The following is a 17,738-nucleotide window of genomic DNA, read 5'->3' as shown; positions in this document are numbered from 1 at the left end:
TTACTGCGCAAGAGCTATGAATGCTGTCTGCTGAAAACGAATGGCTGATGCACAAAAGCAGTGATGTAAAGTAATGGAACTGTTCAATCGCTGAAGAAATCGGCCAGCAGCCATACCACCACGAACCCTGCTCTCGCTGAGCAGCTGGTGCTCGGTAAGTGTGGGCTTGGTCAGTACTTGCATGGGAGATCTCCTGAAAAGGCCAGCAGGGGGCAACCTTCCCCTCATCGAATAAGCAGTGACAGGGACATTGTGCTGGAGGAGATGGTGTCTTTCAGTTTAATGGGTGCAAAAGCATCACAATTCTTTTCCTTTTAGATAATAGACCGGAGGTCGTATTATTGTGCTGAAAACAACTGCTTTACTTGGGCACGAGCTGGCATGCCCTTTTGAGCACAACTGTTTGCCAATGAAAATGATGTAAATGGCCATTATAATGTGTGGGTGCTCTCCTGTTGCCATATTGACCAGTTGGTTCCCTGAGGAATCCAAAGTAACTCAAGTTACCATCACTGATAGTCATTTTAGAATGCTTTATTATTATTTTATTTAAGATTTTTTTTTTTTTTTTTTAAATTGATTGAGCTATTTTTCATCAGTTTTTTTCACATTTCACCATACAGATAGGCAGTGTGGCGTAATGGTTTGGGAACTGGGCTGGTAACATAAAGGTTGCAGGTCCAATCCTCAGTAAGGACGCTGCTGTTGTACCCCTGAGCAAGTGAAACTGAGAAACAGGTGTAAGTTACTATGGATAAAAATGCCTGCTAAATGCCTATCATGTAATTTAATTGAATAATTTGCATAATATTATTACAAGAACAATTGCAAACATTTGAAAACATTCCTGTTATAAAAATAAACCAAAACCGATTAGTCAGTTGCATTAAATGAATATTGTAGTCATTTTTTTAAGTAAACTATTCAACAAATGCTGAGGTTTGACAGCTTAAAGTGTGGGGAGTGATTAAGATGTGAAAATTTGACTTTTCCAGAAATACTGTGTTTTTAAGCCCCACACCAGAAAATTGCTCATATGGACAAACTGCCATTCATATAAGCAGAGGGAGAATATCTCTGGTTTCTGTCTATATGTGATCACGGTCTTTTTCTGACACAGTAATGTTTTTTGTTTTTTTAAATATACTAAGGTACAACTGCGTCTTTGTTTAACTATCCCTGTACTGGTTTGCATTTCACCACTCGTCTATACCAGATATAGACATCTGAAATGCTGCTATGGATATTTCCTCCAGAAAGATAACTAATGGCCTTGTGCACATGTCGCTATAAACATATAACATATAGCAGTCCAAAAGCCTTTGCCTAACTTGTCTTCCGGCGTTTATAAGATACTGTCAAGATACACATCTGGCTGCTAGGAAGGATAATTACATTTTAAATGAGGTGAATTCAGGCTCTTTGAAATGAAGTGTAGAGGTGCAGTATTGAGGCTGTTAGTGAGTCACCGTCAGTTAAACGCATAATTATTATCTTTTACTGCTGCCAGTGGTCATGCATACAGATGCAAGCATCACGTGATACAGGTGCTCATATGAAAGCCGGGACTGAGCAGATCTGAACCGAGTCCATGTTGTCCTTCCCCTGATTACATTGTGCTGTTCTCAACTCTTCGCCTTCTGCTTAATTTGACTGCGGCCTTCCTCTCCCTCTCTCACTGTATGTGTGCATGCTTGTGTGTGTGCACGTGTGCATGTGTGTTAACTCTTCCTATAATCTCATTACATCATAATGTTGTTCTCTTTTTTGTATTTATTTGTCCAGACCTGTCACATTTTATTCTATTCCTAATACTATGGAATTTACATGTGCTTTCATGTGATATTTCGATACCTTAACACCTTGGCCGAACTACATTAAAAGAAGTTATATGTCAATGCAAAAGTGAGCATACACACTTTTACATCATACACCGTTTTGTATCATTATACTATGTAGCTGCTAATAAAATATTGTACATTCAACTTTTATATATACTTACTATATTCAGTGTTACCAAGTTTGTCCACCTTTACTTAACCATAATCCAATTGTGGACCTGCCTTTTTCCTTTTTAAACCTAACATATAGCTCCGATGTATAGCTTTTTAAATCTGACATATACCTGTTTCACATGATAGCCGTCCCTTAGTTTAATGGTGCAAAGGATTGCGCCATTAATCCCATTTGACAGCAGAAATATAGCATAAATAATGCAAATAACATTATATAACATCATGGCATGCAATAAATTTTAACTTTTTCTAAAAATCACATCATAAATTAACCTGGTTTACACATTGATGTTTGACATCAAAACAGGAACTGCACTCTGGAATTATCCTCAAGCGAGAGCTGCTGTAAGAGATGTAACACTCTCCTACTGATGATGCATAAAACCGAAACCTGCACCAGTGAGCATGAAACCAATTTATTCCGTAGATATTCTCATTACTCTGATGAGGGTCAATGTTCCTTGGCTTAGTTTGCATTTCCCTGTATTGAAACCAGCTGTCCCCTCATTCACCACTAATATATAGGTAAGCATAAGCTAAACTGGGCTTTTTTGTGTGTTGTAGACCTATGATTTGCCCATTTCTGTAATCTAAATTTCAAAGAAGGAATGAGAAATGCTTATTATGTGCTTTCAGGCTGATGCTATCAAGACTGCCTGTCACATATGGTGCAAAATTAGAGAGCAGACTGGGAGCATTTTTGCGTGGTACAGTTCACGTATTCAAAAATCACAATGACCACAGGTCTGAGGAGCTACAGTGTAATGCGCCTCACATTCTTCCATTCGTTCCCGTACCCTCAGACCACCTACACATCAGGCTCAAATTAAACCTTGTGCAGAAATACAATTTCCTGCAAATTCCGTGACCGCGATTTAAATATAAACGCAACCGCAGGGGAGAGGGGCGGAGGTCTCGGTTATCAGCGCTGTCATTCGCGGTTTCTCGAAAGTTTCTCCCAGCTCTCCTGCGATCCCGCCCCTCAGACGTCAGGGATACATATCGTGCGGATGCAAGCAAGCTTTCGCTGAAGATGTTATTTTCATCGGGTAAACGCAGGGCTATTTTCACACTAAATCTGCGTCCCTTCACCCACATCCCTCCACTGTCCCACCTAAGCAAACCCCACTGTCTCTTTAAATCAGACACATGTATCAAGGGAGCCATTGAGACTCCTGTTTATGTGAGAAACTAAATGAGAAATAATAACAAATAGGTTTAGTCTGGCATCGGCATTGGTCAGCCCCTTCTAAAATAACTAAAATAGCAATTAAGGAGTTTTTGTTAACGTCATACCACAGAGCACACAATTTAAATTACTTGCTGTCACTCAACTGTTCTAATAATAGTTTGGTTAAACTCCAGTTTATAATGTCACCTATCATCCAGGGTGGGCTCAGTGACCACAGAGGACTACGTCTGTCTTGCTCCTCACAAGCAGCGTGAGGAAACGTGTACAGTATCACCCGTTACCACTGAAAATGTGTCAAATCTCACTCCACAACATCCAGAGGAAGAAAAAACCACAAATTTACATTTAGAACATTAAAGGCAGAACACCGAACACACTGAGTGGAAGGTGTGTGTGTGTGTGTGTCTGTCTGTGTGAAGGGGGGGGGGGGGGTGATTCTGCCTGTCTAATTATTAGCATGTGTGGATATTCCTATTAATCTCACCTTTCGCATGCAAGGTTCTCACAATACTGAAAAAGGTTCACCACAGGAAATCAGATTTCAGTTAAATTGTGCTTTTCCAGACCAAAGCAATTTCTCATAATGAAAAGGGCACAATGCCTTTCACTCAGATGTACACTGCTCCTGACATTCTTGCCAACAAAAATTATTGATATAAGCTCTCTTTGGAATTTCTGTGATAAAATGAGCGCATTAATGGTATCCAGCAATGACGTGAGGCTGGAAGGCCTGCAGTGTCACCTCTGCTGAAATCTCATAAATTGCTTTTAAGCCTCACATAGCTGGTTTGTGAGATACTTTATGGCATCTGGCAGTCAGCGGACCATGCAACGCCATTTTCTTTCACAGCCAGGAGATTTTAAACATCCTCCTGCTGTTCAGCTTTGGGCAAGTGACAGCCTGTGAACCGCAATCGATATCATTGTGCTTCAAGTTTTGTTAAATACGATTGGCTTTGCTGTTTGGCGGGAAAACCAAGAAGGGGCCAGTTTAGGGAGCTGGGACTACTGTGGTGAATCTCCTTATCCACAGCAGTGCAACTGCGAGGCTTCAATTGTCCTTTAGCCTTCAACTGCAGACATGTATGAACCAATTAAAAGACTTGGATCTCTATAGTAAAAATGGACTGACACATTAATAGCACGACTGCTCCAATTATTTTTGGTTTTGTGAAGACTGATTCGCCTGCCACTGCTTATAAGTGCCGGGTACTGGCATTTCTTTGAGGGAGGTGCTTACTTGTCAGCCGAGTAGTGAGTGTGAGCGAGCGAGTAAAGGAATGAAGGTAAAGTGTTTATAGGACTGCTTAGTCACAGCAGTGAGTCTGGGTGCCGTGTGGTTAGCCTATTTGTTTTGACTGGAATAGTGTGAATCACAAACACGGTGCAAATCCAAAGCACTAGGGAAGATGAGGTTGTCAGTGCTTTGAGGCAGGACAGGAGCATTGCTCTTTCTAAAAAGAGGCAGAATGCTTCCTCCGGTCTCTTCAACTGTGCTATGATCAGAAAGACATGTGCAACCTTCCAAAAGGGGCCGCGACAGAGCCACAAGAGACAACAGGCCCCCGAACCACCAGTATCTCCCGTAGCAGAAATAGCTGAGAGAAAAGAAAAAAGCTTGGCTTTTTTAGCTTTGGTTAAATGTGTGTGCTGACTTCAACTGCTTCCAAGCTGGTCTACTTATTTTGTGAGACTGCACCCAGACTGCCAATCAGGCAGTAATAGTTTTGTAATTGAGATGTTGCATCATGCCCTGTGGAGTTGGTCTTTCATCCAAAATCATACCACTTCAAACACACAACATTTATTTAGGATTCGTTAAGTTTCCAGGGTTTCGGTTTTAAAAAATATCTTTTCCCCATGGGCTGAAAAGTCTTTAAAGACAATGAGTTGAGGGCATCTTCTGGCATAGCTGCTTAAAAGGCATTCCAGGCACTCTGTAGTAGGAAGGTGACCAGCAAAAGTCTGTGGCACTGCCAGCCGCCAGCACTGCCAACTCAAGATCCTCAACAGCTCTGAGTCATTCTCACAAGTCGAGATCCTGAACTACTATACCACACAGCCTCCCACATATCATGTGGTAACATGAAGTTATGCAGGCCAAATTTATGTGATCCTAAAATAACAAAACTTGTTTTTCCTACATAGTCACAGTCGCAGATAGGATGGCCAACCTTCTGCTGAGATGTTTATTCAGAGAAAATAGTACAGGCCTGTAGATGCACACAACCATAATTCACTCCAGGCCAGTACAGGCCAGTAGATACACACAACCGCAATTCACTTCAACACATATTCTATCAGGAATATTCTTTAACCAATTTCAAATATTCTTTCTAGCCAACAGGCAGCTGCCTGGAAAAAGCACTGATAACAGGTTCCAAGAATTATCCAAATCCGGGAAAAAAAAGTTAAGGCAGTTGAAGAGAAGGTGGTCACAGCACACAGCACTGCCCACAACTAAGCACACAGTGTCACGTATTATTATTATTATAATTATCATTAACCTAAAAAACAATAGTAATTATGATTAAAATTGTTTTTGTGTTGCGCTGTCCTCAAATGAAAACAAAATGTATTTGTTTTCTCGAAAGAAATGAATCACAATGAATCAAGTAGACCTTGAGCATTTTAGGCCATTTAAAAATAATTCTGGTGACACTACTGCTATTATGAGCCCATTGCTGGGACAACAGTACTAACCTCTATAAAATGGAACAACCACTAAGATCCCAAGCACTGGGTGACCTCTAAGTTCTCACAATTACTCATTGGACAAAAGTCAAAATAATGCAGACAAAAGAGTCTACTCATATAGGTAGGTGACAATTATGACCTTGCACATTAGCCATAGCCATATTTAAGGACATATGCAATGTCTTTTAAAAAAATTTTATTTATTCAATCGAACAGAGTTTAATCATGAACAACACAGAAATATCCAAGAAACTGGAAAAGGTGAAGCCTGAAAATTATGTTGACCAGGCTGGAGGCAGGAGTTTTTATTTATTTTTTTAAAGCAAGTGAGCTTGCCCATTGCATAGACTCTGCTGGCCAGCTGTCTATACCTTCACAATACTCACCATTTTTATACAATTAACAACATAATAAACAAAGTTCAAAAACTACGCAGCAAACTCAGGAATGTTGTCATACTTGATGTATCATTAATGTAACACTTTAGGAACATATATGAAATAATGTAGGAATATCCCATGTTCATCTTTAATATTTGGGATATGTTTTATGTTGAAAATGATTTAATGTAATTATGAAAAGGAGAGAAACTAAGTCATAAGTTGCTTGGAGCGAAAGCTGTTTTTATCTTATCATAGTATAATTGACCATTTAAACATTATATTGTTTGCGTATGCCACACAATACATTAATAATTCTTGTATTTGGTAGTTTCTGTATTCTGATTTGTTGATCAATTTAGCAAATACATGTTCTGCAGCTTGCTCATGGTTTAAGTAGTTAGCTTTACATCTGTCTGAAGTAGATTACAGTGGGTGAAACAAATGTACTGAATATTGTACCAAGGTGAGGGAAAGTTGCCTCATTCTCGCTCAAGCATTTGGTCAGGCTGTATGGTGCTGCATAATAAAACACTTTTCTTTCTACGAACAGAATGTTCCTGGCCTCCTTTTATGTAGTAAAGCAGACCAAGCCAAATGTCAAAGACCATCGAATGGTAGTTAGCCTACTGGAATGCTAATTGATATTTTATTCATTGTAATAGTCAGTTTAAATGCAACACGGCAACGATACCACACCCTCAAATTGCTCTTTACTTTCTGTGAAGTTAACTTTATAGGAACGAAACAGAAACCAAAGCAGGTATCTTCATCTACCTAAATATTAAAAATGGTGTAAGAAATGATGACAGCTACTGCAATAGGAAAAACGTAACCAAATTAACTGTGCCAACTGTGTCCTATTCATGCCTGTATAATATTTCTGGACGTAAATTAAACCATTTAAATAATTTCACAGGTTTTGGCAATGAAAACCAAATAGACTGTTTTTTCAACAAACACAAGTGAAGCTGACCGTTTCCTGGCAATGTTTTATGTAATCAAATGAAACCAACAAAACAAAATGAAACCAATAGTTCCTTAATTTTTTATTACTTTACCTGGAAAGACATCTCAAAGTAGCAACAGTCTATTTTTCCACAGTTGGCTATGTACCTGTGTGGAACATTGCATGCTCGAAAATGTGCGATCCAAAGAGTTTTTAGCATGAAAAGTCAGGTCCTGAAAAAGTCTGACCAATCAATTGCAGCAATAAATGTCAATCACTCCTGATAAGTCGGTGAAAAGTCAGTTGTACAGTAAATGAAAGTTTTCTAGCTGAGGCTGTATCTGCGTTAAACCCAAGCTATATTGGGGTTAGCCTAGTCCATTTATGTCAAAACATCTCACAACCTAGATGTCCACCCCTCTAGATGTCTAGATTCACTGGGATAGTGTCCAGGAAGTATGACTCATATACCTGCTAGCATGACTAACAGAGCATGACAATAACAACAATAATAGTACTACACCACTGCACAAACTCTCAGTTTCCTCTTCTTGATGCCAACACAGCATTCTCTTGAACATGCTCCCATAAGATGAAATGCAAGTCCTGCCATTTTGAATAATGAACTCTAAGGTGGTATATGACAGAGGTTACCACTAATGAGCAAGGTCACTGCCTTATTTGCAATTTTCCCACGCCACAGCACTGCACTGCCTTCTTTAGTTTTTTTTCTGTCTAGCGAAGAGATAATGCTGACTGTTATGTCAACTACAGCAGTTACATTGTGAATTCTGGTTCAAATGTGACCCTACATTTACCTTGCCTTCCTAAACTAATCAACCTGTTTAGTTACTGTACAATCAACAGCTATGTTAGCTTGTCTGCCTTTTCTTCATTTTCTGAGAGAAATGGGTAAGACAAGCATGATACAGGCCAGACAAACCTTTTGCTTTATGTAATTTCCTTGCTCTCTATTACACCAAACCCCTCATGCAATCTCACATAAGCCTATGAATGTTACTTTGGTGTGTGTTACAATAAATTGATTCTTGACAGATGGCCTTCTGTCCTTACTGATGATTCATTTCTATTTTCACTTGCACGTATGTTTTTGGTAGTGTTTTCTTGTTGGACTGGTGGCCAGGGGGTCAATTGAGCATCTGCACCCTGAGTCTGTAGGATTAACTAAGGAAAAGCAAAACAACAGTGCACCAGATGCTACTTGATAATTGCATCTCAGGCTGAACTCGTACGGCTTTTGTGTGATTTGTGCTTTTTTTTTCCACATTTCTACGAGTGGAATTATGATTGGAGGGGCAGAGACAGGGGAGCGGAAGGGTAACCTTCACAGGGGAAAAGAGCTTACAGGAAACTGGAACGCCATGCTGCCAGCTTTCCACGATGACAAGCGAGTCATGTCAGGAGGTATTAAGCATAACGGTGCTCAGATCTTCCAACAGAGACCAAATGTACATCAGCGATGTGGGCCAGGGGGCCGTGGATGGCTGTGAAATGTTAACGTCTGCCATCAGTGTGATCAAACCACTATGAATGGCTGCGTGCACTGACTTTCTGCTCCATGACAGACTGAAGGGTACTTTTGTTTTTAGAAACAGTCAATGTATCTGGATTGTGAGAAGAAACCATGTTGTGCAGTGCCTTTGAAGCCTAGATCATAAATGCTACAGCACTTAAATCTGCACAGAGCTCTATGTCGCACAGATGGAACAAAGCCTCTCTTAATTGTCTGTCTGAAGCATCAAAGGGCTTTGGTTCAAATAAATGGCCAATATAAGGTGACATCAACACAGGATGTATCTACTGTATATAAACAGCTTGACAGGCATCTATGTCCCTGTAGAAAAGTAAATACATCAACATACAACAAAAATAACATTGCATGAGTTGAAAAGAGAGGGGAATTGTGGCAGAGACAAATATGACAGGGCCTTGCCAGTGGTTGAGAACGTCATGGGCTATTCATAACAAATGACACTGAACCAAACATCAAATAAAGCAGCTCGCAGAAACCACAGAAAGAGAGCAGCTGAGCTCTGCACTAAATAGAAACCTCAACCCACCTCCGGCTAACAAATTGCACCCTTGAAGGCTAGTTTGGTCATGGCAAAATATCTCTGGCAGGGGAAAAAGGGGACATGAAGTACTGGCTTTGTAATTTGCCATTGGCAAGCCATTGCCGACTCAATTTCCATATGTTTGTTTGCTGGTTTTGGCATCTGTGAAAATATAGACTCAACCAGCAATGATGCATTAAAACAAAATTTTGGACAGATCTGAAATATACAGGTCGCACAGTGATGGCTGTCAAGTCCACAAATACAGGTGGCCTTCAGACAGTGTGAAGGGTAAGCAGTGTGAACGCATTGTGAACGCTTGTGTCTCAATACATACAGCTTCAACAAAAGTCAGTTGGGTTCAGACTGATAGATTGGTGAAAATGTGCTGGTCCATGTTGCGGTGTCTGCTAATTATATTGTGAAGTGAAAATTTAAAGGTTTTCAGTGTCAATCCACACCTCCCTCTTTAGAAGATTTTCCCAAGTTAATGGATAAGATCCATTTATTGGATAAGCTCAACGGCAGACTGCTATATAAAATGCAGTCCATAAAATGCAGTCAAGAACAAAAATACATGTCCTACAAGTGTTAGCCTGAAGTGTGAGCCATTCTTGATCCATTCATCACGTACAAATAAGTTTGCTTGAATGTGGACCTAACAGATGCATTCAAATTGAATGCTACAGATGAGCATCGCATGTGCATGGGCTTTGGGGTTTATTTGACCAAAAGAAAAATTGGCCCCTTCTGGCCCACCAACACCACTTCCAGGAGCAAGCAATTACTGACCATGCCCACACCTGCTTAGCTTCAGCCATTCAGCAGAAGCTGGGTACAATAACATAGCATCATACACGTTAGAATCAAGTCGACTTTAAGCCTGCCATCCATGCGTTGAAGCAAAACCTAGCCACTCACAAAACTAAAGGTTTAGAAGAATGCGGTTGAATGAAATTTGCACAAAATGTAAAGAGGTGGAGTAGCTCTGAACCGAGAGAAATGAACTTATATGATAGCTAGGTGTCACTGTTTTATTGCTTACATCAACAAAGAATGTTTCATAAGTTACAAGTTATAATTTGTATTGTTAATTTGTTGAGTTCATCGCATTAGCCAACCATTCGATCACACAATGGTTATGAACTGAGGCGTTTATTTTATGGTTGACAGTTTGTTCCTCTCTCATGGTAATGGTCAGTTTGCATTAGTAATTGTTAGCTATTTAGATCTGTGAGTATGTGACAATGAGTCATGTGTTAGTGTATTGATTGGCCTTGCTTAAACAAATTTTCATGCGAAAAAGTCAAAGAATCTGTTGGTATGCATGGTTAATAATTGATGTCCCTGGTCTACAAGATGCACAATATATAAAAAAGATATATTCTTGGGGGATTTAAGTAATTTGGTTACGTTTGAACCAGTTAAACCCATATCATTTATCATAAAAGACATAACAAGTCAAACCACATGCATTATTGTTAAACTCTGCAAGATCTCAGCAAGATCTGTTTTTTATTATTTATTTTGTAAATGCAGTGTCTATAAAATCAACATTTCTTTCCTTTCCTATTCTAACATTTATCTATTTATGTACATGACATCACATAACCAAGAACCACAGCCTGAAAATATTTTCTTAAAGGCAGCAAAGCTGGTTTTGGACAGCTCTATTTAAAAAAGAAAGAGGTGTTTTGTTAAAGATGGCATACTTATGAATGGATATGTTTAATGCAAATAATCTTTAGTCTTGGGTCAGTTCAAATATTGGACACTGCCCAACCAAAATTGATTCCAAAAACAGGTAAATTATTCCTATTTGCAGTTAACAACAAAATAATTGTCAATTACATATATGAAAAACATAGAAAGTGTATCTTAAGTAATGTTCTAAACCAGAAAAAAGTTGAATCTCAGGATATTAGCTCCCTTTTTGAGGTACTGTGAAGGATGCTTTTGTTATCTCATAAGGTCTCCATTCACATTAACAGTTTCCCTCATCCTTCATTAGTACAATACATTTTTGAATCTTCTACAAATCAGGATGTTCCCTTTTCTTGTGCCGTTAGATTTACTGCAGGTGAAACAGTTTCCGCTACTTGAGTTCCGTTGCAAAGTTCAGTGGAGCATGAGATACTTAGACCTGACATGCCAACATAGACGGTACAGTGCCCCTGGTGAATACCCGGGCATTTCACAGCTGCTTTCATGGGGGGACAGGTTCACTACACTTTCAATTAAATTAGGTTAAGAGGAGTGTGTTTCCCATTTACAGACATACACTGTCATATTTAGACACTAAGGCATGGGATGTCCAATCTTATCTGAAAAGACCCGGTGTCAGGTTTTTGTTTTAGCCCAGCACTATGACACCTAATTCAACTAATTAACTAATCATAATCTGCAGTCAAGACCTTGTTAACTATAAACAAGTATCTTAGTGCTAGGCTAAAACAAAAACTCGCAACTACACTGGCCCTTTTCAGATAAGATTGGACACCCGTGCAGTAAGGTATACATCGGAGACGTACACCCTGAAAAGTTTCTGGGTATTGCATTGCCACCCCAAGAAGGTGTGAATGGGCTTGGATGCCCAGCAAATAATAACAGATATGTAGGATTAATTTTGGTCAGTAAATAAAACATTTTTCCACTCTGTCCCGTCCACTTCTAACATGAATTTTATCAACTACAAATGAATGAGTATTGCCTCCCCTGTGCTCCTCAGTAATCAGGATGATTCAATTGAATGCACTTAAACCATTTAAGGGCACATTTAATTCAATCAAACCCTTCATATTAATCTGCCACCATATTTCAATAAGGGCTATTCTGATCGCCCGCAAAGTGCTATGCATGATAATAAGACCCTGCTGTAAATTCCTGCTAAGACCACCTTAAGACCAGCTTAGAAATGACCTGGTCAAGCTCGTTTTAGCTGGTGTATCAGCCTGGTTATGCCTGAAAAAAAAACAGCTTATGCTGGTAGCTGGTAATGAAACATGGTAGCTGGATAAGCTGGGAGCTTCTAATTGATAATTGGTGACGAGATAGAGTTGGAAACTCATCAGTCTCATCAGAGGCTCAGGTTAAGAATCTTCTTTGATCACTGCCTTTTTCAGTGTTTTGCTCCATGTGTCTCAGCATCACCAAAGCTTCTTGTGAATCCATTCAGCTTTGTGTCATGGTAGATTAATAAATGCATGATCTCTCTCAAAGTATACAGGCCCGTGTATGTTTTTCTCAGCTAAATAGGTCTTGGCAATGGAAAATGTATACAATTTTGATAGAGGTACAATAGAACGGCTCAGTTTATGATACAGCACAAATTAAGACATTGTATCTCTCATAATTATTCTGTAATTACCAGGTCATTGTTTAATATCTTTGTAGCACATATTGTGATCAAACAGTTTTAATGTATTAATCAGACCTTTGTGATCAACAGGGTTGTCTGAACTTCACGACCACAAGTCAGAACAATCCAGCTCCAACAGCCATTGCCGTGCTCAAATGGTTAGGTGAGATTTGTTACATTTTTAATATTATGTCTGCACCATCTCACCCCTGCTGCTGGAGAATGCAGAGCCCTGCTGACTGAACCCTCTGTAGCCCTGGGTGAAGCCACCGCCAACTGTGTATCATTCGCCACGCTCAGGATTTGATTCCAGGCTGTCGGGCTCATCCATGCCCACATCCTTCTTTATTTTATTTTTTTAATTAATATTTTTAATCTTTATGTAGATGAATCCACACACAGAGGTTTTGTTCTGGTTCTTACAAAAAAAGGTAAAAAAACCCACATCTTTGACGCTGTCCAAAAATTGCACTATTGCATAGAAACCAACAGTCAATTTTATACATCAACATTCCAGTAATTTCCAGTCCAATGTCATTGACTTGTACCACCTGCTTTACTTAAAAGCTATATAAAAATGAAGTGAGATATAATGTTTGTTATTATGTGGCACCACAAGGCATCACAAAACTTTGCAGCTTTCAACCCACCGTAGTCTTCAGGATGCAGAAGAACTGTAATGGATAAATTACTTTTAATCTTTCCATCTTTGATTGTGCAATATTTTATTAATTGTATAAAAAACAGGAGGATTGTAAAGCTGGAGACAAGAAAACAGATATTTTGCTAAAGGGAAGCTCACTTGCTCTTTTAAAAAAGCTCCTGCCTTCAATAAAGGCACTACGATTTTCAGGCCCCACCATTTCCTTGTTGATGGATATTCTTTTGCCTTTGTTACTGTTGTTTATGTATCCATAAAAAAACACTCACCTGGCAATTTATGTTTGGACTTGATGGCTCTCTCGCACCTGCGCTTGGCATTGATCAGAAGGTACATCTGCTCCTCTTTGGTGAGAACATCATCAGCATCGACCTGCAGGACAAACAACACATTTGCGATCAAGACATGAAGACTATCTTACAGCTTAGTGCTATTTGGGCAGATGTCATATAAAAAAGGCTGTAATTCCTATACGCATCATCCAATATGGATGTAAATATTGGTGAATATATTAGAGGCGAGATTCTACACTTTAACATCATCTTCATTGTTTTATTTCAAAGCCAATGTGCTGGAGCCAAAACAACAAAAATTGTGTCACTGTCCAAATAATTACGAACAGCACTGTATATATACAGTGCCCTCCAAAAGTATGGTAATAGTAGAGTGAAATTTGTTATTTTTACTACACACTTAATGCATTTGATATCAAAAGATGAATATGAGACACAAGTACAGACAAACACCTTTTATTTTATGGTATTCACATGTATATATGTTGCAGAATATATGTTTACAGAAACAGCAGTTTTAATGCCAAATTAAGTTAAGCAAAATCGATAAAGAGTGTCTAGTCTTGGTTTTAGCTTTTGTTTTCATCTGTGAAATTGCATTTGAAGTTAGAAGACATACACCATCACGAAGACCAGAGAACTAACAAACTTTATTTTCCAATTAATGGCAATAATCACTTCCACATTAATGATCACTTTCACTTCAGCTTTTCAGATCAGTGAGGCCACTGTATTCTGTGCCATAACTAACCAGCAAATCAGCATGATATGTGACAGCATATGTGATTTATTACTGTTTGTAATTTTCAGATTTGTACAGAAGTGCCTAAGCAAGGAGAGAGTATCCAAATAAACACTCAACCCAAAGACTCCGTTTCAAATGCTCATTGGCTTCTTCCACCAAACTTAAAACTAAATGAATACTCAAATCAGTTATAGTAAATGATGGCTGCAAGGTAAAAATCATAATATATATTTTTTTTTCTAGAGGACAACCCTAGGTGCCCTTTAAGTCATTCATATTAATAAGGGCATTAAAGCCAATCCAAGAAAAATTAACTGTGGCCTCTGCTTCCTTGATTAGTTCAGCTGGCAATTGGCACAGAGTGAGTACACTACAGCCCAGCAGTAACCTGAGCCAGAAATACCTTTTTCTTCTTGCTTATAAATCCAGTTTAAAGACTTGATGACAGCTGAATTGCGTTAATTAACTCAGTCCCCGCTGCGCATTCTTTATGAATGGGATTCGACCAATATTGGAAGGCTTTAGGGCTTCTGCTCAGTCTTGGAAAGTATTTCTGCAGGGTTTGAAAGTTGCCTGTGTTCTTTGCGTACTTGTGGAACTTCCTATACGACAAGGCTGAGCACATAATATTTCATATATTTCATTTCATGACATTTTTAAAGGCCAAAGGCTTTCTGAAGCTTTCTGGGGGGAAAAGTGTCAAAAATGAGTGTTGAACAAAAACACCTTCGTGTACATTCATAAACCTGCTAAGTGAAAGTTGTGCAATGTGTGAACTTTAGGAACAAATGCCATTTATTCTAAAAAGGACTTCACATCTCACAAACATTGAAAGTTGTGTGACTGCATGGAAGTGGGTCAAATAATCTAAATAAGGGGAAACCAACTGGAGCCACACTGTGTATGTCTTATCTAAAACAGTCAATTTGTTTCATTAGGAATTAAATCAGTACACTACAGTAATTAAGTCCAGAATTAATTTGATCACTATTTGAAATGAAATTAGAATTTATCGCATGTATCACTGCATACCACTCGTTCAGCAAGTTATACATAGCAAAATGAGCATACTGCCGCAAAACTGTCATTATTGTGAGAGCATAAAAGAATAAATTACTTTTTGTAAACACAATTTTAAAATAAAAACTAAAATCTCATGTCCAATTTACCAAAAAGAAGGTAAATGCTTTACAAATTCTCAAGGACAAAGGAATTGGGTTGAAGTAGCCATTAAAAATATTTTTAAAAGTTTCAACAAAAACTTGCATAAAACAATATTAATAAACTGTAACTTTCAGCCATCCACACACAATTATGTGTTTCATTATGTATGCATGTGTAAAATATTTTGGGTTCCTCCAATTTGATGCTTCTGCTTCAGTGACTTTGATTCAAGATGCAAGAGAGCGGAACACAGTGATATGTGCCTTTAGGTCACTAAGAAACTCATGCATCCTTTTCTTTGCCATTTAAATCATGAACAGCTGCTCACTCTGAAATAAAATAAAAACTACCAAATACAAAAAAAAAAAAAAGTCCACTACCGCAGGGCTCAGGAAGTAAAGTGGATGTAACAGAAGTTGACATTCTGGGTCCCTCACTTCCAAGACAGCTCTCTCCGGGGAGTCTCTAAAGTCACCCAGATGCATTATTAACCTCACAGAGTGAAAGAAATGGCCTCTTCAGCTCACTCCCTGACAAAAACTGTCTCCAAAAAATGCACCCTATGGAGTCGAGGAGGTAACATCACTGAGGATGTTCTGTTATCTGGTGACAATATAAAACTATGTTGGGGAGTAAACAAGAAGCGGTCACTTACTTTCATACAACTTTGCCACAGGGCAGACAGGATTTTGAAACATGCTGCCCTGAGAATTACCTGTGGTTGCTCTGAAAAGTTTCCAAACTTTTTTTATTTCCCCATTAGGTGAAAACTGGCACCGTTTGGTTATTTGGGGGTCTTTTTGGCATGTTAAGGTAAGTGCTTATTTAGGGTAACAGCTGGAAAAATTTACATCCATATCACAGAGGATGTTATAAGCCAGATGTTAATCAGATATGTCTGTCTTGGAGAGAAGAGGGCCAGCCTATACTTCACAGCATGTCTTCTGATATATGATTTAAAAAAACACCCTCTCTACTGTCCCTAGTGGTACTGTCTGGAATCACTCAGCAGTGCCCTTCTCACTTGTGTCTTGTGCTGGTTAGCTTTTACTGTACTTTGGAGATGGGTTCCCAATTCAGATCAAAAATAACAAGTCACCAAATACACATGTGCTCTTTATAACATTTCCACTCTAATAAAAGTTCTGCCAAAGATAAAAGTTTGAGAGATTATACAGGCACAACTTTCTTGGGAAATTCTTGAATTGTTATGTGAACATAACACAGTTCCCCACATACTGTGGTAAACTTTTACTGGATTGCATATAATTGCTTGTTGGAGCTAACTTTTAGGGGTAAACTGCCACTTGGAAATTTTCAAAGAATGCTTATTATATTTATTTATTTATTTTATTTTTTTGCAAAAACCACCACAAAGCTAGATGCAAAAACATCACAATTACCTTTACTTGATGACAGCCATAGTTTTGGAATCAGCTAACCTGAATCAAAACATGCTTCATCCCTAAGTTTATTCTAAGAGTCGGCATGGAAACAACAGATGAGCTGTCTGAGACTTCCTGACTGAGCCTCGACAGTAAACACAGACGGAAATCCTCCTCCAGAGGACACAACAAACACACATCATACCCAGGCAGACTGACGAGCACAGTGTGTTACATTTCAGATATACAAAATGAAGTAAAGGAGGAACAAAATCTTTACATTTGTCATTGACTTGAAAACAAAGGCAGTTCATTTTGAGTCAATTTTAATGATTGCTGAAACTTCAAATTGTGTTTGTGACCCCCTATTTATGGGCAGGGAGGGAGAATTGAGTTCCAAAACACTGACTGAATGCAGTCTTAAATCCACACTAAAAACAAAGATGAGTGACAGAGATGGTTATTAAAATGCTCAAGGACAGCTGAAGGAAGGTCAGCTTTCTTACAGCACAGAAAGCTTTCAGACAGTCTGCCACTGTGTGTTTCCTGACATCCAAGTGGGAGGGATTGGGGTTGTTGCAGACTTACATCTGTCATGCATTACTCCACACTGGACCAGAAAGCTTAATCTATCTATAGAGCACTTCCAAGCCTGGACGTTATTGCACCTGCACAGGTACAAATGAGAACTTTGTAGAATGTTTCATAAACATTCCTGAACAAATCAAAACCATTTTCCTTTTTTTTTATTTTTCATTTAAGACATAAAGAGTGGGAAATACTGCCTGCTGCTGGAATCAAACCAAGACACTCTCAAGGTCTGT

General features: G+C 38.8%; 1 protein-coding gene across 1 annotated transcript in view; it reads right to left on the bottom strand.

The window, feature by feature from the left end:
- pth1r (parathyroid hormone 1 receptor) overlaps positions 1-17,738 on the bottom strand; it is a 101,890-nt gene that overhangs the window by 35,982 nt on the left and 48,170 nt on the right. The window contains exon 2 of the mRNA XM_035431473.1: positions 13,597-13,699. Within this exon, the coding sequence (XP_035287364.1) occupies positions 13,597-13,699 (103 nt within the window). The remainder of the gene's footprint in view (positions 1-13,596; positions 13,700-17,738) is intronic.

Source organism: Anguilla anguilla, chromosome 8, assembly GCF_013347855.1.
Source record: "Anguilla anguilla isolate fAngAng1 chromosome 8, fAngAng1.pri, whole genome shotgun sequence".
In the NCBI taxonomy this organism is placed as follows: domain Eukaryota; kingdom Metazoa; phylum Chordata; class Actinopteri; order Anguilliformes; family Anguillidae; genus Anguilla; species Anguilla anguilla.
This window is presented reverse-complemented; position numbering and strand designations above follow the sequence as displayed.